At 45.4% G+C, this 23,766-nt stretch overlaps 1 protein-coding gene across 6 annotated transcripts in view; it reads left to right on the top strand.

Moving 5' to 3' along the window:
• The window catches only part of CTNND1 (catenin delta 1), a 213,653-nt gene that overhangs the window by 162,062 nt on the left and 27,825 nt on the right, over window positions 1-23,766 (top strand). For all 6 annotated transcript variants that reach the window (XM_030186097.1, XM_030186103.1, XM_030186111.1 and 3 more), the window contains 4 exons: window positions 7,257-7,407; window positions 8,399-8,591; window positions 8,789-8,903; window positions 9,023-9,110. In XM_030186097.1, coding sequence (XP_030041957.1) covers window positions 7,257-7,407; window positions 8,399-8,591; window positions 8,789-8,903; window positions 9,023-9,110 — 547 coding nt within the window. The remainder of the gene's footprint in view (window positions 1-7,256; window positions 7,408-8,398; window positions 8,592-8,788; window positions 8,904-9,022; window positions 9,111-23,766) is intronic.

Genomic DNA, 23,766 nt, shown 5'->3' with positions numbered 1-23,766 from the left:
TAGGCTGTGAAAGCCATAAGGTTGTTTATAGCTATTCTGCATGCTGTTTTAGATTAAAAAATAATTTGTAATTTTTTGATTTATATTTTGTATTTATCTTTTCATTACTTTTTATTCTTTTTTTTTTTTAGGGCTGCATTTCAATTAAAAACTTGTAATTGCAATTAATTGCTTGAATTTAAAGGTATGGTTCCCGCATCTCCTTGTGACTCTTGGTAAAGGAGAGTTAAGTAATTTTCCCAGAGTCACAAGGACCTGCAGTGGGGAAACAAAATAGATAACATACTGTCACCAAACACCTAGCCACCTGCCTGGTGTTACCCCGCAGCCACTTAGTTTATCCCCAGCACAGCTCAGGTCTGCCTGCACCTGCCACGTGCTCTACACTAGCACCCTCCTCCCACTGACTGGGTCACAGGCGCCTCTGGGCGAGTCTCCCGTTCTCAGTGATTTCTAGGTTACTGGAGGTCACACTCTGTGGTCTCGCAGTTCCCAGAAAGCACTCACAGACCCAATACACAAACCAACAGGCAGCGTCAACAAACTGAAAATTGTTTATTGTCTTAAATTGAACAGTGAAGCAGAAAAAGTGTAATCAGCAAACAATAACTGAAATATAAACATTTGTTTACTTTCTAAAAAGTACCTGGGTAGATCAGGAAATATGCTGCTTACACATTATCAAATATAACTGATAACAGGGCCTCAGCAAGGAGATCTTCCTCCTGGGCTAGGACGGGGGAAAAAAGCCAGTAAAATCCAAATGAAAATGAGCTCCTGGGCCAATCGGAGCCCAGAACAACAATCTTAAAGTATATTGCAGACTGCCTTTCCAAAAGGCTTAAAGAAAACAGCCTTGGTTCTGCAGCAGCTTCAAAACATAACATGCACCACCTACTGGCCAAATTAAAGAAATGCACTTCAGGAAATACACAATACATTTTACATGTTTAAACACACACTTCCTTGTCATCAAGCAGATGAAGCCATTACGTATGGGTTGTGTCCATCAACCAGCAGGGGGAGATAGAGAGCACTCAACTTTTCACAGTGCCTCATGGCCAGCTAGCTCCACTGCCTCTTCAGTATTCTCTCCCCAAGCAGGGTGGCTGCAGCTTCTTCGAGCTCCATCAAAAATCTGCCTGGGGGTGGCTCCTGGCTTGCCAGTTGTTAGCCGGGGTGTTAGAGGCTATTTCAGCTTCACTTTGAAGGCACATAGGTCAGCCCTTTCCCACTCAGTGGATGCAGGCACATTGGTTCGCCTTTCCCTGCCTTTCCCACTTATCTGAGCCTCCGGAGTGTTTTTATTTACCTCTTTTGCCTCTGCTTTCCTCACAGCGTTTAAAAAAAAAAAAAGTTGTGTCGCGCTTTAGCGCAGTGATCCTGCAGGACTGGAGCTGTGATACTCAGTCTAGTGAGGTAAGAGTGTTTTCGACTCCGGGGTGGGCCCGTGATCGGGACGTTTTTGGCGCAAACCACCATTTTTGAATTTTACCGCCATTTTCGGTGATGGCTGCGGAGACTGTAAAGCGCTGTTCTAAATGTGGCAAGCGTAAATCAGCAGTGGGGCTCTGTAATTCGTGCTGTACAGACGGTAGAGCTGGCCTGAGCATGGCGAGTGGCGATCTTTCACGCTGTGAGCTGGCAGCGGACGCCATTTTGGATTTTCCACATGGCGCGGCCTCCGTTGCGACGGAGAGCCCTGAATCCGGGGGGGGGGGGGGGGGGGAGGGGGGTCCTCTGAGTGAGGCTAATAATAGAGCTGATAGCCCTGGGCAGGATCCGGGTGGTCAGGGAGCGGTTTTCTCCCCTGATTTTGTTTTAATGCTGCATAGGGCATACATGCTTTAAAAGAGCTCTTCCACAGGGATCTTCGGACCCTCTGCCTGCACCCCCCCCCCCCCCCCCCCCCCCCCCCCCCCCCCCCCCCCCGGTGGATCCTGGCCTTTTGGAGTTGGCTTTGCCTGTTTCTTATCCTCCTGATAAACGCAGAAGGGCTAATTCCCCTTCTGAGTGTGGTGCACCCCCCTCCCCCGTGGTTGGGCTATGAGGATTCTGAGGGGTCTGGCAGAACTTCTTGGGCTGAGGAGCCAGAGTCGGGTGAAGAATTGCCACAGGAGCTTGATGATCCGTCTGCGGTGAGGATTTTCCACCGCGAGGAGCTGCCAGCGCTTATTTCAGATGCCTTACAAGCCCACTCGATTGAAGATCCTGGGAGTGGCACAGCCTCCTCTGTTAATCCAAGAATGGCTAGTACCAGAAAGCCTGCTCGAGCCTTTCCTTTGCATGATTCCATCCAAGAGCTTTTTTCGGCTCAATGGGCTGACCCCGAGGGACCTTTGAAGGTTGCCAGGGCTATGGGGCAATTATACCCTCTGAGTGAGGAACATTTGGCTCGCTTTGCAGTGCCTAAAGTGGATGCCCTGGTCACGGCTGTGACAAAGAGAACTACCCTCCCTGTTGAAGGAGGTGTTGCCCTGAAGGATATCCAAGACCGCAGGCTTGATTCAGCTCTGAAGCGGTCCTTTGATTTGGCAGGTCTCACTGTTCGGGCGTCTGCATGCAGTTGTTATGCTGCTAGAGCCTGCCTGGCTTGGTTACAGCAGGCAGTGGAACAGCCCGGTGATGGAGCGGAGACCTTATCTGAAGTGGCTCCGCGGATGGTCGGCCTTGTCCTTTTTGGCTGACGCCCTTTATGATATGGTCAGAGCTTCGGCTAAACAAATGGCTGTAGCAGTGGCGGCTCGCCACATTCTTTGGCTACGACTTTGGGCGGCGGACATGGCCTCTAAGCAAAGGTTGGTGAAGTTGCGCTTTCAAGGCCTTCTCCTGTTTGGTGAGGAGCTGGAAAACATTGTTAAAGGCCTGGGTGATTCCAAACCTCAGCGCTTGCCCGAAGATAGGCCGGAGCCTTCTTCTAAGGGTCAGGCGGTCCGCTCCTCTTACAGACCTCGCTTCCGTGAAGCTAGAAGGTACCACCCGGGGCGTTCTGCTGGGTTCACTTCTCATGCCCGCTTTCAGCAGAGAAACTCCTTTCGCTCAGACAAACGTTCCGCAACTGCCGGTTCAAGGCCTGGAGTTCAGGGGCGACCCTCTCAATGATGGTGCGCCGGCCCCCTCCTCGTTTCCTGTCATCGGAGGAAGACTTTCCCTCTTTTTCGAGGAGTGGGCCAAAATCTCCGCAGATCAGTGGGTCTTGTACCTGATCAGAGACTGATACCGAATAGCATTCGATGCCCCGGTGAGAGACATGTTTGTGGAGTCCTGATGCGGTTCTGCCACCAAACGGGTGGCGGTAGAGGAGACTTTGCACAGTCTGTGCCAGATAGGGGCTGTGACCCCGGTGCCTCCCGCCGAACAAGGTCTAGGCCGCTACTCCATTTACTTTGTGGTACCACGAAAAGGCTGGTCTTTTCGCCCGATCCTGGACTTAAAAGAGCTAAACAAGTCCTTCAGAATGCGGCATTTTCACATGGAAACCCTGCGCTTCGTCATTGCGGCGGTACAGCCAGGAGAGTTTCTCACGTCTCTGGACCTGAAAGAAGCTTACTTGCACATACCAATTTGGCCCCCGCACCAGAAGTTTCTGCGGTTTGCGATGTTGGGAAAACATTTCCAGTTTCGGGCCTTGCCTTTTGGCCTCGCCACAGCTCCCCGAACCTTCTCCAAGGTAATGGTGGTAGTAGCTGCCTTTCTCAGGCGAGAGGGTATCCAGGTTCACCAGTACCTAGACGACTGGCTCGTCAGAGCAGACTCAAAAAAAGAGTCATCTAGCTACAGCCAGAGTGGTTTCCGTCCTTCAATCTCTGGGCTAGGTCGTCAATATGGCCAAAAGTTACCTGACCCCCTCGCAATCTCTAGAATATTTGGGGGCCAGGTTCAACACAGCCTCGGGCTATGTGTTTCTTCCTGAGCAAAGGCGGTGCAAGCTTCAGAATCAGGTCCGTCTGCTCCTAAGGATGCCCCGTCCGCGAGCTTGGGACATTGTCCAGTTGTTGGGATCGATGATGGCCACCTTGGAAGTGGTGCCATGGGCGAGAGCGCACCTGAGACCTCTACAGTATTCTCTACTTCAACGATGGTCTCCAGTATCTCAGGATTATCAGTGCAGACTTTCTTGGCTCCCTGCGGCCCGCCTCAGTATGGAGTGGTGGCTCTCGGACAGCATGTTGCGGCGGGGAATGCCGCTGGCACTCCCCAATTGGTGCCTAGTGGTGACAGATGCCAGCCTGAAGGGCTGGGGCGCACATTGCCAAGGGAAGCATGCCCAGGGTCTGTGGACGCCCGACGAGTCGGAGTGGTCTAGCAACCGTCTGGAGTTGAAAGCGGTGTTTCTGGCTCTTCTGGCCTTTCAAGTGACCCTGGAAGGATTGGCTGTCCGAGTGATGTCAGACAACACGACAGCAGTGGCCTACATAAATCGACAAGGCGGCACTCAGTGCAGAGCTCTAGCCGCACAGGCCGAACAAATTTGCCACTGGGCCGAGCTGCATCTTCAGTCCCTGTCAGCAGCTCACATTTGCAGGTCAGAGCAACATGCAAGCCAACTATCTAAGCAGGCATCAGATCGATCCAGCGGAGTGGGAACTAGCAGACGATGTATTCCTGCAGATATGTGCCAAATGGGGCAAGCCAGTGATGGATCTTATGGCGACCAGTTCCAATGCCAAAGTTCCGTGCTTCTTCAGCAGACGGAGGGATCCTCGCTCTGCCGGGTTGGATGCCTTGGCTCAACCCTGGCCTCTGGACTTGCTGTATGTCTTCCCTCCGTGGCCCTTGATAGGGCGAGTGCTCCTGCGGATTCGGCTGCATCCAGGAGAAGTGGTGCTCATCGCCCCGGATTGGCCCAGGAGGCCTTGCTATGCGGACCTCTGACAGATGCTGTTGAAGGCTCCTTTTCTGTTACCTCTGGTTCTGCACCTGTTGTCACAGGGTCCGGTGGCCATGGAGGACGCCTGCCGCTTTGGTCTTATGGCATGGCGATTGAGAGGGTGCAATTGAGTGATAAAGGCTACTCAAATAAGGTAATTTCCACTCTCCTGCAGAACCGTAAGCGCTCCACTTCCGTGGCTTATGCCAGGATTTGGCGCCAGTTTGAAGTCTGGTGTGTTTCAAGCGCGCTTTCTCCGTTGCGGGCTCCTGTCTCGCCGATTCTGGACTTTTTGCAGGATGGTGTACACAAAGGCTTGGCCTATAATTCCCTGCGGGTGCGAGTGGCAGCATTGGCCTCCCTGCGTGGCAAGGTTGAAGGCGTGTCCTTAGCTGCTCATCCAGATGTGGCACGGTTTCTTAGAGGGGTGCTTCAGCTCCGTCCTCCCGTGCGGGCACCTTGTCAGCTTGGAACCTGGGGTTAGTATTGAAGGCCCTTCAGGGGGCTCCCTTTGAACCGCTTCGGCGTGCTTCAGAGAAGGATTTGACACTGAAGGCCGTCTTTTTAGTGGCCGTTATCTTGGCAAAACGGGTGTCAAGAACTCCAGGCGTTTCCTGTAGAGACCCTTTTCTGCAATTCTCAGAGTCAGGCGTCATGATTTGGACCGTGCCTTCCTTCATGCATAAGGTGGTTGCAGCGTTTCACCTAAACCAGCCTGTTTTTCTTCCCTCCTTTGTTGAGGAGGAGTTTCCAGATTCATTTGGGCAGTTGCACCTTTTGGATGTGCGCAGGACTCTGTTGCAGTATCTGCGAATTACAAATTCTTTCAGGACCTCTGATCATCTTTTTGTGCTGTTTGCAGGTCCTCACAGAGGGTCTTCAGTGTCTAAAGCCACTATTGCCTGTTGGCTCAAAGAAGCTATCTTTTCAGCATATCTGCTGTCTGGCCGGGTTCTGCCTGATGCCTTTAAGGCACATTCCACAAGAGCGATTTTCTCTTCCTGGGCGGAAACTGGAGCACTCTCTCTTCATGAGATTTGCAGTGCTGCAACATGGGCTTCTAAGCTCTCTTTCGCCCGACATTACAGGCTGGATGTGGCTGCCAGGAGGGATGCGCGTTTTGGAGCACAGGTGCTAGCGCGTGGTGTGGCTTGTTCCCACCCTATTTAGGGATTGCTTTGTTACATCTCATACGTAATGGCTTCATCTGCTTGATGACAAGGAAGGGAAAATTAGGTTCTTACCATGATAATTTTCTTTCCTTTAGTCATAGCAGATGAAGCCATGAGCCCTCCCTGTATGATTGTCTGTATTGCAGTGATTCTGATTTTAGGTGCTGTTCTTGTTTCCTGAAGTTATATTCCTTCCTTGGGGAGTCGGAAAACAGTCTTCAGGATTCTTGTTACAGTTATAGGAGGATGAGTTCATTCCCTCCAGGAGGATGCAAGTATTCCCTCCGTTTATACAAAGTGGAGGACGAGTTTATTCCCTCCAGGAGGATGAGTTCATTCCCTCCTTTTTAGAGTTCATGCCCTTGTTAAAGGCCATCGTTCGCTGTGAGGAAAGTTCATGTTGTTCCCATTGCGGTTTGCCATACTGCTTTGGAAGCTTCAAATACTGAAGAGGCAGTGGAGCTAGCTGGCCATGAGGCATTGTGAAAAGTTGAGTGCTCTCTATCTCCCCCTGCTGGTTGATGGACACAACCCATACGTAATGGCTTCATCTGCTATGACTAAAGGAAAGAAAATTATCATGGTAAGAACCTAATTTTCCCTTCTCTTACACATACCTTTTACTCATATGATTAAAATTTTAATCAAAATGCAGCTCTAGGAATAAGCATTTTAAATCACTTTATTGAAATGTGAATGCATCATATGCAAACAGTAAACCATGAGAGGAGGAAAAGTACCTCAAACAAGATTCCCATCTGTAATCTAGTAAACATGTTTCAATATTTCTCCCCGGTTTTAGTAGCTTATATTGCCCCTCCCACCTACCGCCCCCCCCCCCCCCCCCAAAAAAAAAACAAAAAAAAAACTTCCCAAACCTCTTGAAACCTGTAACCATTGCTGCAAGAGGCCTGGGTTATTATGGCCTCTTGCGGTCTAACAACCCATCATACCTCCCAATATCTGTCACTATGTCGTCGTCCCCCCACCTCAAATTGGTATGCAAACTATTTTCAAAAAGGAAAAATCCTCTCCCCATATGAGAGAAACTTAACATGACATGTGACAGTACTTGAATGGATTCACGAGTGTGGTGAAATTCCCTGTAACTTCACTGTCGGCCCATTCGTTATCCAACTGATGTCAGTAGTACCAGGGGGTGTGTTGTCAGTTCATATTCCTCCACCTGTGACCCTGTGTTCTCAATCTTGCAGTATGGTCGCTGTATCCGCTCCGCAGTGCGGCAGGAGAAGGGGCTGTCTGCTATCGCTGATCACTTGACCAGTGAGAACGAGCGTGTGGTGAAAGCAGTGTCTGGAGCGTTGCGCAACCTTGCAGTAGACTCCCGCAACAAAGAACTGATTGGTAGGTAATGGAACCCAAGATGGGGAAGACATCAAGTATGGTCTCTCTCTCTCTTCCCCCCCCCCCCCCCCCCCCCCCCCAGCATCCCTTCTTAGGATGTGTTCTTTCACTACATTTTCTTCCACACCCTTAAAATGGCAGGATTGTACTAGAGTAGGCTGGAGTGGACTTCAACGCTCAAGTAGTTGGAACATAAGGTTAGTTTTGGGCAGACTTCTATAGTTTAAGTCCTCGAAATAGCAAAGAGAACAGGATCAAGTATTTTATACCACTTTCATTGTTGGTTTAAACATGAATTGATGAGTGTGACTTGCAGACTGGATGGACCGTTCAGGTCTTTCAGCCATCCTCTGTTAAGTTACCTTGTTAGACACAGGTATGTTCCTTCCTCCCACGTGATACACCAGTAGAAGAAATTGCACTATCTGACAGTACCAGGCAACTTTCTAGGTGTGAAATGTCTCATTAAAATTTGTATGCATCTTCAGAAACAGCCCTAGAAATTGTAGTGAGCCCCAATCTTCCTTACTTGGTGCCATATGAAAGCCTTTCTCCCAACTGGAAAAATCCCCAGGGACATCATCCTGTAACAGATGCAATAATTACAGCGTGGAAATTTAATTATACATTTGATGTAAAAAATCAGCTTAAACAACTTTTGAAAATATCTTTCTGATTTTGTCCCAGAAGACTTGCCTTACTTTTTAAGTGTTATTCCCCATTTAAAAAAATCCCCTATAAGGCTGAAGAATTAGGAATTAGGTACACCAGTGAATGATTTTTATGTGGGTGGGGGGGAATTGGGTAATATGGTAAAGGATATGTGGGTGGGGGGAATTGGGTAATATGGTAAAGGAAATCAGTCATTCTGTCTTAGATCCAGACTAAAAGGTGAAGAGTGATAGATAAGACTTGACAGGGAAGTGCGTGTGATTTGCTGTTACCTAGTTTTGCAGCATTCATATTCGTTTTATTTTCCTGGCCTCTTAAGGAAAACATGCCATCCCAAATCTGGTGGGGAACCTCCCAGGTGGACAGCAGAATCCAGCGAAGGAGTTCTCGGAGGACACAGTAGTGTCCCTTCTGAGCACCATCAATGAAGCTCTCATTGACAACTTGGAGGCAGCAAAGAAACTGCGAGAAACACAATGTGTCGAGAAGCTGGTGCGGATCAACAAATCCGGGTACTGGTTGGGAGTCTGCTGCCACTGCCTGCCTCTCTGGTAGAATGGCCGCAGGGGACAGATCCCCTTCTGATTTTCTTGCTTCCTTCTGTTCTGTACTGCACTCAAGCTGACGCTCTGTCTCTGTATGGTGCCCCTTTCTTTGCTTTTTTTTTTTTTGTTCTTGAGCCATCTTGAATTCTTTACTCTCTCTTCAGGAATCGCTCGGAGAGGGAGGTTCGTGGTGCCGCTCTTGTGCTTCAGACTATTTGGGGCTATAAAGAGCTGCGGAAACCGCTGGAGAAGGAAGGCTGGAAGAAGTCAGACTTTCAGGTATGGGGGGGAGGGGGGGTGTCCTGTGTAAACAGCAACAAAGCAAAAGGGGGGGGGGTATTTCAGGGGGGATATTTCAGGGGACCTGGACAAGTGCAAATCCCTCTCTTATTTGATAGGTGAATCTCAATAACACTTCTCGGAATCAAGGGCGGAACACATATGATGACAGTACACTTCCGCTGATTGACAAGAACCAGAAATCTGGTGAGTGTGTTTTCCACCGCCCGTGTCTTGCATGGAGAAGTATTTATGAACAGTAAATGCCGCTGTAGCCTTCTCTCTAGCCTGAATGGAGAAAATATTTTTTCATTAATGTATAATTAAACTCTGGAATTTGTTACTGGAGGTTGTGGTAAAAGCTGTTTGTGTTGGCTGGGCTAAAAAAAAAAAAAAAAGTTTGGATAAGTTTCTGAAGGAAAAGCCCACAAACCATTATTAAGGTAGACCTGGGAAAAGCCACTGCTTATCCTGAGGGTAAACTATATGGAGTCTAAGTACCTTTTTGGGAACCTGCCAGGTACTTGTGAGCTGGCTTGACTGCTGTTGGAAATAGGATATCAGGATTGATGGATCTTATCTTATAATATGAAATAGGGACATTTCAGTCCTCTAGTTTAATATAATCATTTTCCATCATTTATTCTGATTCAGCTGTAGTTCAACACTAGATTCCCATATGCTGTATGTAGAGGTGGTCATAACAGCAGAGTAAGTTTGGGATAAGTGCTCAAATGTAAAACTTGTTGAGCTGGGCAGATTTTGGTGCTATTGTCTGAAGGAATGTCTTCTGGCCGCATTAGTGAATGTTAGTTGAATGTGGTTTAGTTCTTTCACTCTGCATAGGTCTGCAAAACGTACTTTGACTGGATAAATCTGAGACCAGAATTACACCACCATATCCTGAGTCTCTGCTTTTGCTAGTAATGGCATAAAACAGGGCTGTAAATTTTCCAGAATCTGATCAGGGCAGGATGGTGTCATGAGAGAGTGGCTTGGAGAACAGGTAGATATTCTCATCACTTGTTGCATTGTAGCTAGTACCTTGTTTGGGCTTGTGATGCGCAGACATTAATGTTGCAGTCATGGGTAGCCCACTAAGCCACTTTAGGGTCTTAGTGAGGTGGATGTACTGTGGCCTAGGATCTGAGACCTAGTGTCTCCTGGTCTTTTGTATCCAAATCCTAAGTTGCTATGTTCAGACAAGTTCTCTGGAGAGTTGTTTAGAGATCTTGACTAAACTGATCTGGTGAATATTAACTTGTTTCCAACCCAACAGAAGTTGGAAAGAATGACGTATAAGTGATGAATGTCTCTTTGTCTCTGGGGGACAGAGAGCTGTTCAAAAGAATGGGATAAAATTTGGCATGGTATAAATCCAGTGAAAAGACACATTGAGCTTTAAAATGGGCCAGATTGGACTGGGGTTCCAGAGTAAAAAAGAAATAAGCTCCCCACCCCCCACCCAAAAAAAAAAAAAATCCCAGGTCACTTGTGGGACACCACCGGCAGCAGAGTGCCAAAAAAATGGAAAACCTTTAGAGCTATAATTTTTTTTTTTTCTGAAGTGTTTCTTCTTCAGGGCTTTTCAAACATGCCCTGGGGATCTCTCAACATTTCCATGGAAAATAGTGGAAACTATTATAAAGAATACAATTATGGAACACACAGATAAACGTGGTTTAATGGGTCAGAGTCGGCATGGATTCAGCCAAGGGAAGTCTTGCCTCACCAATTTGCTTCATTTCTTTGAAGGCGTGAATAAATATGTGGATAAAGGTGAGCCAGTTGATGTATTTTATGTAGGCTTTCAGAAAACTTTTGAGAAAGTTCCTGTTGGGAGACTCCTGATGGGATAGGAGACAGTGTTCTGTTGTGGATTAGGAATTGGTTATTGGACATAAAATAGATAGGGTAGGGTTAAATAGCCATTTCTCCCAGTGGACTACCGCAAGGATCTGTACTAGGACCGGTGCTATTTAACATTTTATAAATGATCTAGAAATCAGAATGACAAGGTGGTTAAATTTGCAGATGTCAGAACTATTCAAAGTTGTTTAAACAAATGCAGATTGTGCAAAATTTCTGGAAGACTTTAGGAAATTGGAGGACTTTGTGTCCAAATGCAGATGAAATTTAATGTAGACAAATGCAGTGATGCATATTGGGAAGAATAATCCAAATCCATAGTTACCTGATGCTAGGGTCCACCTTGGGAGTCAGCACCCAAGAAAAAGTTTTAGGTGTAGACAATACGTTGAAATCTTCTGCACATTGAGCAGCAGTGGCCAAAAAAGCAGGATGCTAGAATTATTAGAAAGGGATGGTAAATAAGACCAAGAATACTATAATACCTCTGTATCATTCCATGGTGTAACTTCGCCTTGAGTATTATTTAGGTCTGGTCGCCATATCGCAAAAAAAAGATATATCAGAAGGTTCAAAGAAGAGTGACCAGAATAGGGGTTGGGAACTCCTCTCATAGGAGTATAGGCTAAAGAGGTTAGGGCTCTTCAACTTGGAAAAAGACAGCTGAGGGGAGATATGATTGACGTCTACAAAATCCTGAGTGGTGTAGAACAAGTAGAAGTAAATCAAATTTTTTTTTTTTTACTCTTAAAAGATTAGGGGGCACTCATTGAAGTTACAAGGAAAAGAATAGTTAAGCTTTGGAACTCATTGCTGGAAGATGTGGTAACAGTGGCAGCATATCTGGGTTTAAAAAAGGTTTGGACAAGTTCTGGAGGAAGTGTCTGCTATTGAGACAGACATGGGGAAGCCACTGTTTACCCTGAGATGGTAGCATGGAATGTTGCTACTAGTTGAATTTTGTCATGAAACGCCTAACCCGCCTGGGGCTAACCCTGCAGCCACTAGAGGGTCCATCCCCAACACAGCTCAGGTCCTCCTGCACCTGGGCACGTTCTCTACATTAGCACTCTCCTCCCACCAACTAGTTCCCAACCGCCTCTGGGTGAGTCTCCCGCTCTCCAGTTATCCCCGGTGATTTCTAAGTTACTGGGGCCACACACACTCCCAGTGGTCCCACAGTTCCTAGAAAGCACTCGGACCCAACACACAAACCACCAGGATTCTTAGTCCAGACAAGCAGAGTCAATAAACTAAAACAAATTTTGAACAGTGAACTCTTAAAAACAGATGGAAAATAATAGGCAAATAACAGGTAACTGAATAAGGATCAAACTGAATAAGGATCAATTATAACACTATCTAAACACTTTATCACTACCTGGATAGTGCCTGGGAAGTACAGAAAATGTAGCTGCTCACAAGGTCTCAGTAAAGAGTTCTTTCTCTCTCGACTTCTAAACTGAGACTGGAGAAAAATCCAATATTTCTAGACTGAATTTGAGCTCCTGGGCTAATCAGAGCCCAGAACAACATTTTTTTAAAAGTAGCTGGCCACGTCACTGCAGGTTACTTTCTCCTTGTGTTAAACTAAAAGGAACAATCATTTCTCTAACGGCTTTAAACATAAAACATGTACCACCTGCTGGCCAAACTAGAGAAATACACTTCAAGAAATAATACATACAGTTTACAGGCTTACAAACCCACTGTTTTGTCACACCTCCCTCGTCAAGAGACCCCAGACTGCAACTTCTACAAGTCCGCTGGTTGGGTCTTGACAGTCCAGTATCAGGGCAGTTCTGGCTCTTCCTTTCTGGAGAGTCCCATCTGTGTTATGTCAACTGCCCTTGCAGTTCTTATAACAGATACTTTTACCACACTCAGTACATGCTAATGGTTTTAATCCTGTATGCTTCATTTTGTGAATAGTGAGGATTATCTTCTGACAGAAGCTTTTAGCACATGTGAATGACTTTACTCTTGTGTGGATTCTCTGGTGCTTTGTTAGCTGTGATTTATGAATAAAGCTTTTTCTATATTCAGTGTATGTAAATGGTTTCATCCCTGAAGGGATTCTATGCTGTGTTGACAATTTTCCTTTTCGATGGATGCTGCTCTTAAAAACAGAACAGGGATAGTCTCTCATCTTTCTGAATTTTCTGGTATTTTGATAGTTTTCTCTTCTGACAAGAGCTTTTCAGATTTAGAAGAGGTTGACTCTATACTAGTGTGAAGAAACAGTGTGTTTTAAGCCTGTAAAATGTATTGGATATTTTCCTACCGTAATTATGTCCTGAAATGTATTTCTCCTATTTGGCCAGCAGATGTTTCTTTGCTGTAAAGCTATTACAGAGAAATGAATATTCTTTCTTTAGTTTTAGCACATAGATAGGAAGTAAGAAGCAATATACTTTTGAATTTTGTTGTTCTGGGCTCTGATTAGCCCAGGAGCTCATTTCCTTTAGCGTGTACTGGTTTTGCCTCCAGTCTTAGCCAGGGAGAAGAGAGAGACGGATATCTTTACTGAGGCTTGGTGAACAGTTATGCCCTGATCTTCATAGGAACTTGTTAGAAAGTAAACAAACGTTTAGTTTTATAATTGATCCATATTTTAGTTACTTGTTATTGTTTGCTGATTGCACAGTTTACAGTTTTTGTCCAAGTCCTTACAGTAAACAATATTTAGTTGTCTCTGCTGTCTGGACTGAAAGAATCCTTTTGTGTGTTGGGTATGTGAGTGCTTTCTGGGAATTGTGGGAGTGTAGCCTCCAGTAACCTAGAAATCACTGGATAATTTGAGAGTGGGGAAACTCACCCAGAGGCAGTTGTGACCCAGTCGTTGGGAGGAGGGTGCTAGTGTAGAGTACAAACGGCAGGTTCAGGTGGACCTGAGCTGTGCTAGGCATAGACCTCAGTGGCTGCAGGGTAACCCCAGGTGAGTGGCTAGGCACTTCATGACAGCTAGTATTTTACATGTTTTATGAAAATTTCCAGCATCTGAAAACTTTCTCACACAGCATGTAAAATGTCTCCTATACACGTTTCTTTGTCCTCGTAGTTCTCCCTTTTGAAAGAATATTTTTCCACAGTCTGTACATGTAGATGGTCTCTCTTCAGTGTTGGATTTCTCCAGTAATGTCTCTGCTAGGTCAGGTATGGGTTCACTATTCTGCCACACTTCTAGTGGGCTACACACAGCTAGTACCATGGCTGTGCGATTTGCATATGCCTTTAACATATTTACATGAAAGGTACGCTGCTTTTTGCCATGAGTCCATAGATATAGTTTGTATCATTTAGGTGCCTTATGACCTTGTAAGGTCCCACCCAGTTAGCCTGAAGCTTATTCTGACGGACTGGGACTAAAACAAGTACCTGCTGGCCCTCATAAAACGATCATACCAAGTTTTTTGCTTAGTTTGGGCTGTCTGTAAGTTATTTCTGACAAAGCCCACGATGTCTTCTAATTTCTGGTGCAAATTGACTACATATTCAATCACGGGTGTCAAGACAAGTCAACGTCCCCCTCCCAATGTTCTCTTATCAGGCCAAGGGCCCCTCTCACCCTCCGGCCATAAAGCAGCTCAAATGGAGAGAACCCAGTAGACTCCTGGGGTACTTCTCTGTATCGAACAGAGGATAGGGCAAGTACTTTTCCCAGTCCTGGTCTTCTGATTCCAGAAAAGTCTTTAACATATTCTTTAATGTCCCATTAAATCTCTCCACCAACCCATTAGTTTCAGGGTGATATGGTGTGGTACATACAGATTTCACTCCAGTGTGCCCACAGATTTTGGATCAGCTCAGACATAAACTGTGTCCCTTGGTCTGAGAGTGTTTCTCGTGGATATCCTACCTGGGAAAATATTTCAAGCAGGGCAGTAACAATTTTCTCTGCTTCTATTGAGGATAAGGCTACCGCTTCAGGGTGTGTGGTAGCAATCCACCACTGTCATTATATACCTTTTCCCAGTCCGGCGGCTAGGGACCGCTAGAGGTCTCACTATATCCACAGCTATCTTCCTCAAAGGGCTCATTGATAATAGGTAAAGGTTTCAGGGGAGCTTGGGAGTGACCTTGGGTCTTACCCACTCTTTGGCACGCATCACAGGTTTGACAATAGTTGGCTATGGCTCGAGATACTCCTGGCCAGTAGAAGTTCTGGGTCAATCTGGTGCGTGTGTGGGTCACACCCTGATGTCCTGCTTGTTGAATATTGTGTAATCTGTAGGAGTTCTCTGTATGCCCTGGGCACTGTAAACTGCTTGCCTGCTGTCCTGGGCTTATTAGGATCAATAGGATCAGTCTCTTGGGTCTTACTGTACCGAAGAGACTGATCCGATTGATCTGTACAGCAAGCCTCCTTTTCATAGGATATGATCTTTACAAGTCTCAATAGTTGGTTGACCAGCCCTCTGCCTCAGGGCTTTCAGGTCATGGTCAGAGTGTTGTGCTTCCTAAAAAGCATGTATCTGTCTTTTATCAGTATCCATAACAGGAAGGGTCTCTGCTGATGACTCTGACAAATCAGGCTCAACAGTCTGATCAATAGGTGTGTCAAATAAGTCTGGCTGTCCAATACTCATGGCCTCGGTCACCTCAGGAACTGGTGCTGCTTGGAAGCACTGGAGCACCGCCTCCTGTTTGGTCAGCTGTTTCCATCTGGACTGGCTAAGGAGAGGTGATCTCTGCTGCTTCTGCTTGTTGGGCCATCTGGGCCTGACTACTGGTTACCATAGCAGAAATGCTGACACCGTTATTGAGGGTAATGTTCATTGGACCCATGTTGGTCCCACACAGCATTGGTACCGGCATATTTTTCATTATTCCTGCTTCTCTAAATCCAGGCTTGGTACCCCAATCTAGGAATACTTGAGCAATGGGTATAGTCTCTCTGGATCCATTGGCTAATACTACCTCTGCAATGCACCCTGGTAGAATAGCATCTTCCGGCACCAGCTCTGGTCATAACAAAGTCATGCTAGAGCCAGTGTCCACAAGCCCAGTCACCGTGGGTCTGATTCACAGTTATTGGAGTGCTGTAGTGTTGAGGAAACTCATCTGCTTCCTTGCTTAATGAATGGCCTGCAACTTTCTGTGATGCAGCAACTGCATGGGCCTCTTTCATGGGACTGGAGCCACCCATGAATGTGGCTAGCGTTGGTGCAGGAACTGAAATGCTTTTTAGTGCAGTCTTGGGATTATCTATGCAATCTGCATTGAAATGTCCTGTACGCCCACACTGGTAACAAGGACATTCATGCCTAAAGTCTTTCGGTTTTTGGGGAACACTGGAGGTTTTGCTGACACTCTGAGGTTGCGGGAATATTTGGCTTAGGGCCCGTGCTGCCCTTAGATCCCGGCTGCTGCGGATAAGGACGGCTTCTCTTTGTCAGGGACAGTTAGCCATAACCAATGTCAGCCGACTCGGCTGCCTTCTCTGGAGTACAGGGCTGGTGATTTTGAACATATTCCCTCACCTCTGGTTGACAGCGCTGAAGGAACTGCTCCAGGACCATCAGGTTTTGGCAGTCCTCCAGGGTGTTTTAACTTCTGCTCCACTGAGCTACCACTGGTTCTGGTATCTTAACTGGATCACAAATTCGCTGTATCATCCGCTCCCTTTTGCAAAGTCCGGAAGGTCTGTAGGTCTTGGGGGTAATGGCATAATGGTTCAACAAAGTTTTGCACACCTTCTCAAACTAAAAAAAATGTATTGCCATAAAAAATATTGAACAGACGGAAAATAACAGGTAACTGAACAAGGATCAATTATAAAACTGTCTAAACACTTTATCACTACCTGGGTAGTGCCTGGGAAGTACAGGAAATGTAACTTCTCACAAGGTCTCAGTAAAGAGGTCTTTTTCTCTTTACTTCTAAACTGAGACTGGAGAAAAATCCAGTAATTCCACACTGAATTTGAGCTCCTGGGCCAATCAGAGCCCAGAAGAATATTTTTTAAAAGTAGCTGGGGCCACATCACTGCAGGTTACTTCCTGCTTGTGTTAAACTAAAAGGAACAAATCATTTCTCTGTAATAGCTTTAAACATAAAATATGCACCACCTGCTGGCCAAACTAGAGAAATACACTTCAAGAATTAATACAGTTTACAGGCTTACAAACCCATTGTCACAGCTTTCTGCCAGGTATTTGTGCAGGGGCGTAGCCACGGGCGGTGCCATTTTCCCTCCAGGCCCGCCCATACAACATCCTGCTGCTGTCGCTTCCTTTTCTCCGCTTCCCTTTGCCGCGTCCATCTGGCCCTACGTATCCACTACAGGAAGTGGATCAGAGAGGGACAGATGGATGCGGCAAAGGGGAGTGGAGCTGCCTGTGCGAATGGCAGCGCTTTGCGACGGGCGAAGAAGTAAATGCAGCGGAGCCTAGGGAGACGAATTATTTTAAAAGGCAGGCAACGCTGCTGAACGCTGCTTCCCGCCACGCTGGTGACTGGCGCAGGGATGAGACCTCAAGCCTTGGGGGCCTCCAGAAGATTCTTCAGCTGGCAGAGTCCGGAGATCCCCGCCAGCCCAGGTATTTATCTTTACGGGAGGGGGATGGATAGGAAATATGTAGGTCATGCCCACCCAAAAATTGAGGTCTGGCTACGCTAACTGTATTTGTGACCTAGATTAGTCACTGTTGGAAACAGGAATACTGGGCTAGATGGACCATTGGTCTGACCCAGTATGGCCATCCTTATGTTCGGTTTTCAAGATATCCACTGTGCCTGTGCCTGAGATCAGTTTTCATGCACTAGTACTCCAGTGTGTGTAGATTGATCTCATACATATTTACTATATACTGAAAATCTGATTGGTAGTGGAGGGGCAGGACTGATTCTGGAAGCCCTGACCTACAGAAACATTTTACTTAGACACCAAGAAGGGGAAGGTTTCTTGGACGGTGATTGTTTTGGTTTTCTTGTCTTTGAGCAGAAGGTTAAAAGACAAACACACCACAAACAAAAAAAGGGATGTCTTTATGAAAATTGTGTATTGATGTCCCAAAATATTTTGAAACTGAGGAGTTAAATTTGGAGAGATTCAATTGAATTATGATACTAGTTTTCCAGCTCCCACAATCAGAATATGATGATCATGTAGGCCAGAGAGTTGGGTAACTGGTTTCTTAGTGTGTGTTTAAATAGAATATTTTCTTCTTACTTTAAATGTGGTCATAAAATAATCGAAAGGAATGTAAAAGCTCATGTTAAGATATCAGACCTGACCTGGTGTCCAGTGTGTTTAGATTTACCTTTCTGTGTCACACTGTTATGCCTGGAATAGACTCCCTAAGCCAGTACGTCAAGCGCCATCTTTGGCCGTCTTCAAATCTAGGCTAAAGGCCCACCTTTTTGATGCTGCTTTTAACTCCTAACCCTTACTCACTTGTTAAGTACCCGTATTTTATCATTCCCACCTTAGTTATTCCCTTATCTCTTATTTGTCCTGTTTGTCCTAATTAGATTGTAAGCTGTGTCGAGCAGGGATTGTCTCTTCATGTTCAAGTGTACAGTGCTGCGTACGTCTTGTAGTGCTTAGAAATAAGTAGTGGTAGTAATCTTGCACTCAGATTTATTGCCCTTCTGACCCTGCACGCTGTCTGCTGGTACTCTGAACTCATAATCCCATGCTGTTGCACTACCCAGTGAGACCTTGCTCCCCAAAAATGCCATCCAGTACTCTGACTTGAGACCGCTCTTGTGTGATTGATATTTGATTATTCAATAGCAGTGTTCTTCAAACTTTAGGAGCCCTGTAGGACATTTCTAATCCTGGAGGGGGGGAGGGGGAGGCCTTCTCTGAGTTTGCAGAGGTGGGCGAGGGGGTTTCCCCTTCAGTTTGCATTGTTGCACATCTTACTATCATCGTTTTCAACTGGTGAAAGTTGGGAACCTCATCAGCCTGCAGACACAAACTTGGTGTAACAATCAGATAGTTGGTGCATCATACTCCCCTGTATCGCTGAAAACCCTTTAAAACTGTTCTCGGCTGGCTGCCTGCGTTGAGTTTTTTTTTTTTTTTTTTCATTAACTTCTATAGTAGTTTGGTCCTCTGGACACGATCACTAAGGCTGAAGTCTGGAGGACAGTGAGTGGGTGTTGGTGGAAAGGAACGCCTCTAAAATCTTAATATACAAGATAAAAAAGCATCTATCCATTTTTGAATAGGAGGCATCTGACCAACACCATCAAATAATGCTCTAAAACATTTCTCAAATCCACAGCAGCTCCAAGACATACTTGATCTAGTTGAGTGGATATTTCCCCCATGGGGGTTTCTTACCACTAACACCATCACTGTCTTCTGGTGTGACATTAGTCTTAGTATAAATTATGTCCCTGGTGCGGGCATTCTGCTAAAACACGTTGGGCTTTCTGATGGTTTCATTTACTGAACTGAAATCTGTTGATTTCTAATTGTTAATTTATTATTCTGCATTGAGGTATGGTCTAACGTTGTGATCCCAACTGTTGCTAGTTCATCTTTGCTACCCTTGTATCCTAATGGAGGCCAGAACCATCACTCTCGACACTGCATCTTCCCCTCGTCCACATGTCCTACCTGGCAAATGTGATCCATCAGAATGCTGCTGTTTGGCTCAGAGCGGGAAAAGGAAGTTGTAGTTTTGCTGTGACCTTCCTTGAGAGCCTAGTTCCATCCAAAAATAGGAAGCAGATACCTTTGTTGCAGGTTAATGCTTGGACAGTCCAGGAACTCCCAAACAGCTGTTCTTTCTACATTTACTAGATGAGAAGTTCCTACATTTTGGTGGGACCAACCTTCATGATTCTTAAGCTAGCTGTTTGTACTGTGTGTGGAATGGAGAGAAGGGAATATCCATAGAGGAATACCCATAAAACCTTGGGGACAAGAAAGTTAGTCTGGGACTTCAAGTGCCTCCGTAGATAACTCCTGAAGCAGGTAGTGTTGCAGTTCAGTCTTAACACTTTGAAAAATGTTAGGGTTTTTTTTTTTTTTTTTGCTGGCAAGACAAAAATACCTATTAGGTAGAAGAGCATTTATACCTAGTTGGATCCTCCTGGGAAAATCTGTATTCCTTTGTTTCATTTAAATCCTCAGATTCTGGAAATGAGCCAGTGCACTCATTCACTGTAAAGGTTTGGTATTTTAGTGAATTGTAAAAGTGTTCATCTAAGAAAATAGGCATGGTGACTACAACGTTGGAGATTGTGACAAAATAGGTTTATGCCTTTGAACTACTCTTCCTCAAAAACTTCTCCCCCTCGCAAACTCTTACTTGACTATATACAAGTGACCACCTGACTCCTCCAGTGCTCTATAGTTCATGGCAGCTAGGAGCTATGACTGATGGAGCTGAACTTACCACCTTGACTCAGTGAAGCAATTTTTTGTTCCCCCCAAGAAATTGTTGTAAATTTTATTATATTAAAAAATGTCTTCCTTATCCTGCTAGACCAGTCCAGACTGATGTTATTCTTCCTTATCAGCAGATGAAAGCAGAGACTTGAAGATTCTGATAGCAGCAGCATAACAGATAACAGGTGGTACAGCCAGAAATATTCCCAGTATTTCACTGCCTCCAGCACACGGTGAGGGTTGACAAGTGCAGCAGGATTCCTTCTGAACAAGCCTTTCTCCCCAGGGTGCAAGCCACAGCCTGTAGCCCTTGAACCTGAGCCCTTGGATAGGGCATTGCTTCCAGGGACTGGTCCTTAGACTTACCTCCACACTCGGCCAAAGGAGTCTTTTTCTTTCTGTGAGCCCCAAGCTCATGGGCTTCATTTGAGGCCTGTCGATGGTTGACCTTAAGAGGCTTTGTCTAGTTGGGGGGGGGGGGGGAGTAGTAGTCCCCCCCACCCTGTTTATTCCCTGGGAGCCCCCCTACAGATTAAAAAAAAACCCACCTTCCTCAGCTTTTTTTGAAATTGAAATAGGCAGGCAAAGCCAACAAATAAAGACAAAGTGTATTATTTTAACAGAAAGGCAGGGGACACTGGGGTAGACGTGCTGGGCTCCCAGGCTCTTTTTAATTATTTTCTCTTCATTGGGAATTCTTTTAGGCAGCTGAGGCAACATTGATGCCGCAAGGCAGATGCCGCGGGGCATGGAAGCTGGCATGATAGTAGTGTGGCTGTCTCTTGGGTCTCCGTTTGTGATGGGGAAGATCAAATTTCTTCAACGTATTCTCCCATGGTGCTCCCAGATGCAGTGGAACCACTTGTGAAGGTCGAGCAGCATAATGCACTGATTGTTTTGTTTTTTTTTTAACAGATAATCCATGATGTTGCCTCTTTCATCCAAGGCTGTAGAGTAGCAACTAGAAGGGGCTTGTGATTAAAGAGGTGGTTTACAGGTGCTTCTTAAGAGCCACTTGCTTGAGATCTGTTCTGAACATGTAAATCTACTTGGTCCTGATCTCGGAAAAAGAGCAGTGTAGCAGAAGGAAAGAAGTCCTCCTTGCAACAGGATGAATCTGGAACCAAACAACCTCCCTTGGATTGTTCAGAGGTCTCCAAGGAAAACTGAATTTTTATCAAAAGCGTTGCAAGATTTGACCACTGTAGGCATTTCTGGGAAGGCACACCATGACAGAACAGAAAAAAGAGTGGGAAATGGACCAATGACTCCAGGGAAACGGGAAATGAAATGCCAAGGAACCACTTTATTAAATGACTCGACACAAAAAAAACTGTGTTTCAGCCAGACGGCCTGCCTCAGGAGTTTTGGCCGATACATTGGCCGTTTCTTGCCCTATATTAATATCAAGCAGCGAACGTCCGAACTCTCTTCCAGTAGGGGCTCAGGGCTTCTCTTGCCGTGAGAGCTGAACGGGAATATCGGCCAAAACTCCTGAGGCAGGCCGTCTGGCCGAAACACAGGTTTTTTTGTGTCGAGTCATTTAATAAAGTGGTTCCTTGGCATTTCATTTCCCGTTTCCCTGGAGTCATTGGTCCATTTCCCACTCTTTTTTCTGTGCTGTTATTTTCACGTGGGAGTTTGTGTTCATCCACTTAGGTGGATTACTCTCTCAAGGCACACCATGAGGCAGGGAAAGAGGAACAACCTCTGACTTGCAGATCAACCTGCCTCAGCAAGTTAGAGGGGAACTGTGGACATGCTTCCCCAATCTGGTAGATGTCCATTGCAGATGCTTTAAGTCCTGGATTTTCCTTTATTGTTCCCAAGCATATGCAGATATTTATTTTTGCTTAGTTTTAATTTATCCAAGAAAGAGGTAAAATACACAGAACTACAGCAGCCCAAATTCATTTCTGAAATTATAAAGCATAATATCTGTCCACATAATGTAAAGGTATACAAGGATTTATTCTGATTCCTTCAGAGTCTCAAAGTAATCTTGAAGACGTCAGACCCATTCTGGACATAACGAAACTTAGCAGGTCTGTGAGGAATTGGAACAGAAGCATCAAACAATGGAATTTTCTGTGCGGTTCGGATTATGCCATCCAGTATATTAGGTGTGCGTTAGGTGAACAATGCTATTAATACAAGGCTCTTCATTTATAGTGTTGCCTTGGTCCTTCCAGAGTTTTTACCAAGCTGTTAATGGCTCTAATTACTAAGTTCAGGTTGGATAGTCTGTTTGCTTCCTACTTGGAAAGGGACGTGTACCTGTAGTGCTGCAAGATCCATCACAGAGACTCATTTTCTTGTAAGAGCATGAATGGATTATCAGGTATAACAGTTTTCCAAATCATTATTCTCTTGTTTAAGAGGATTTTAGTTTGGTAGTAAGTTACCAAAGGGGTATGATCCCCCTCCATCTGGTTAGCATAGCCTGAGGGGATCATAAGTACATAAGTATTGCCATACTGGTACAGACCGAAGGTCCATCAAGCCCAGCATCCTGTTTTCAACAGTGGCCAATCCAAGTCACAAGTACCTGGCAAGATCCCAAAAAAGTACAATACATTTTATGCTGCTTATTCTAGAAACAGTGGATTTTCCTCAAGTCCATTTTAATAATGGTCTATGGACTTTTCCTTTAGGAAGCCATCCAAACCTTTTTTTTAAATCCCCCGCCAAGCTAACTGCTTTTACTACATTCTCTGGCAATGAATTCTAGAGTTTAATTACATGTTGAGGGCAGAAATATTTTCTCTGATTCGTTTTAAATTTACTACTTTCTAGCTTTGTTGCATGCACCCTAGTCCTAGTATTTTTGAAAAGGGTAAACAAGCGATTCACGTCTACCCGTGCCACTCTACCGATTATTTTATAGACCTTATCATATCTCCCCATAGCCATCTTTTCCAAGCTGAAGAGCCCTAGCCGCTTTAGCCTGTCCTCATAGGGAAGTCGTCCCATCCCCTTTATCATTTTCATCATCCTTCTCTGTACCTTTTCTAATTCCACTATATCTTTTTTGAGATGCGGTGAGCAGAATTGAACACAGTATTCGAGGTGCAGTCGCACCATGCAGTGATACAAAGTAGAGAAAGACACAGGGACAAAGTTTGTCCCTGTCCCCGCAGGTTCTGTCTCCGTCCCCGCCCCATCCCTGTGGGCTCTGCCCTCATCTGCAGAAGCCTTGAACACTTATGATTTTATATTTAATTCTTTTTATCAAAGTTTAAAAAGGAACAGTATGCTGTGCAACTGTTGTATATAAATACAAATAGAAAACAATAACAATGAGCAGCTTAATAACCCTCCTTCCCACCACCACCCTCTACCCTTCCAACCCCAACAACAGGTGATTTCTACTACACCAAGGAATCCTAATTCACACTGTTAAAATGTCCAGGGGTATAAAATACAACCCGTTCTAGAGCGGAAAAATATGCCCTATGAAGCACTATTATGATTTTTTAATCTGTGGATAAATAAGAAGTCATCGACAATCTCAGGATTCAGTCTAGCTCTCCTGTCTTCTACAGTCCTTCCTGGAATAGAAGTTGTCTTCTTAGATGTGATGGTAGCAGGATGTATAGGATCCCCCATGCAAATTTTGCTAGTTGTGGCCAGTATGTTTGC

Source organism: Microcaecilia unicolor, chromosome 1, assembly GCF_901765095.1.
Source record: "Microcaecilia unicolor chromosome 1, aMicUni1.1, whole genome shotgun sequence".
Lineage (NCBI taxonomy): Eukaryota > Metazoa > Chordata > Amphibia > Gymnophiona > Siphonopidae > Microcaecilia > Microcaecilia unicolor.
The sequence above is the reverse complement of the archived record's forward strand: the minus strand, read 5'-3'. Positions and strand labels throughout refer to the sequence as shown.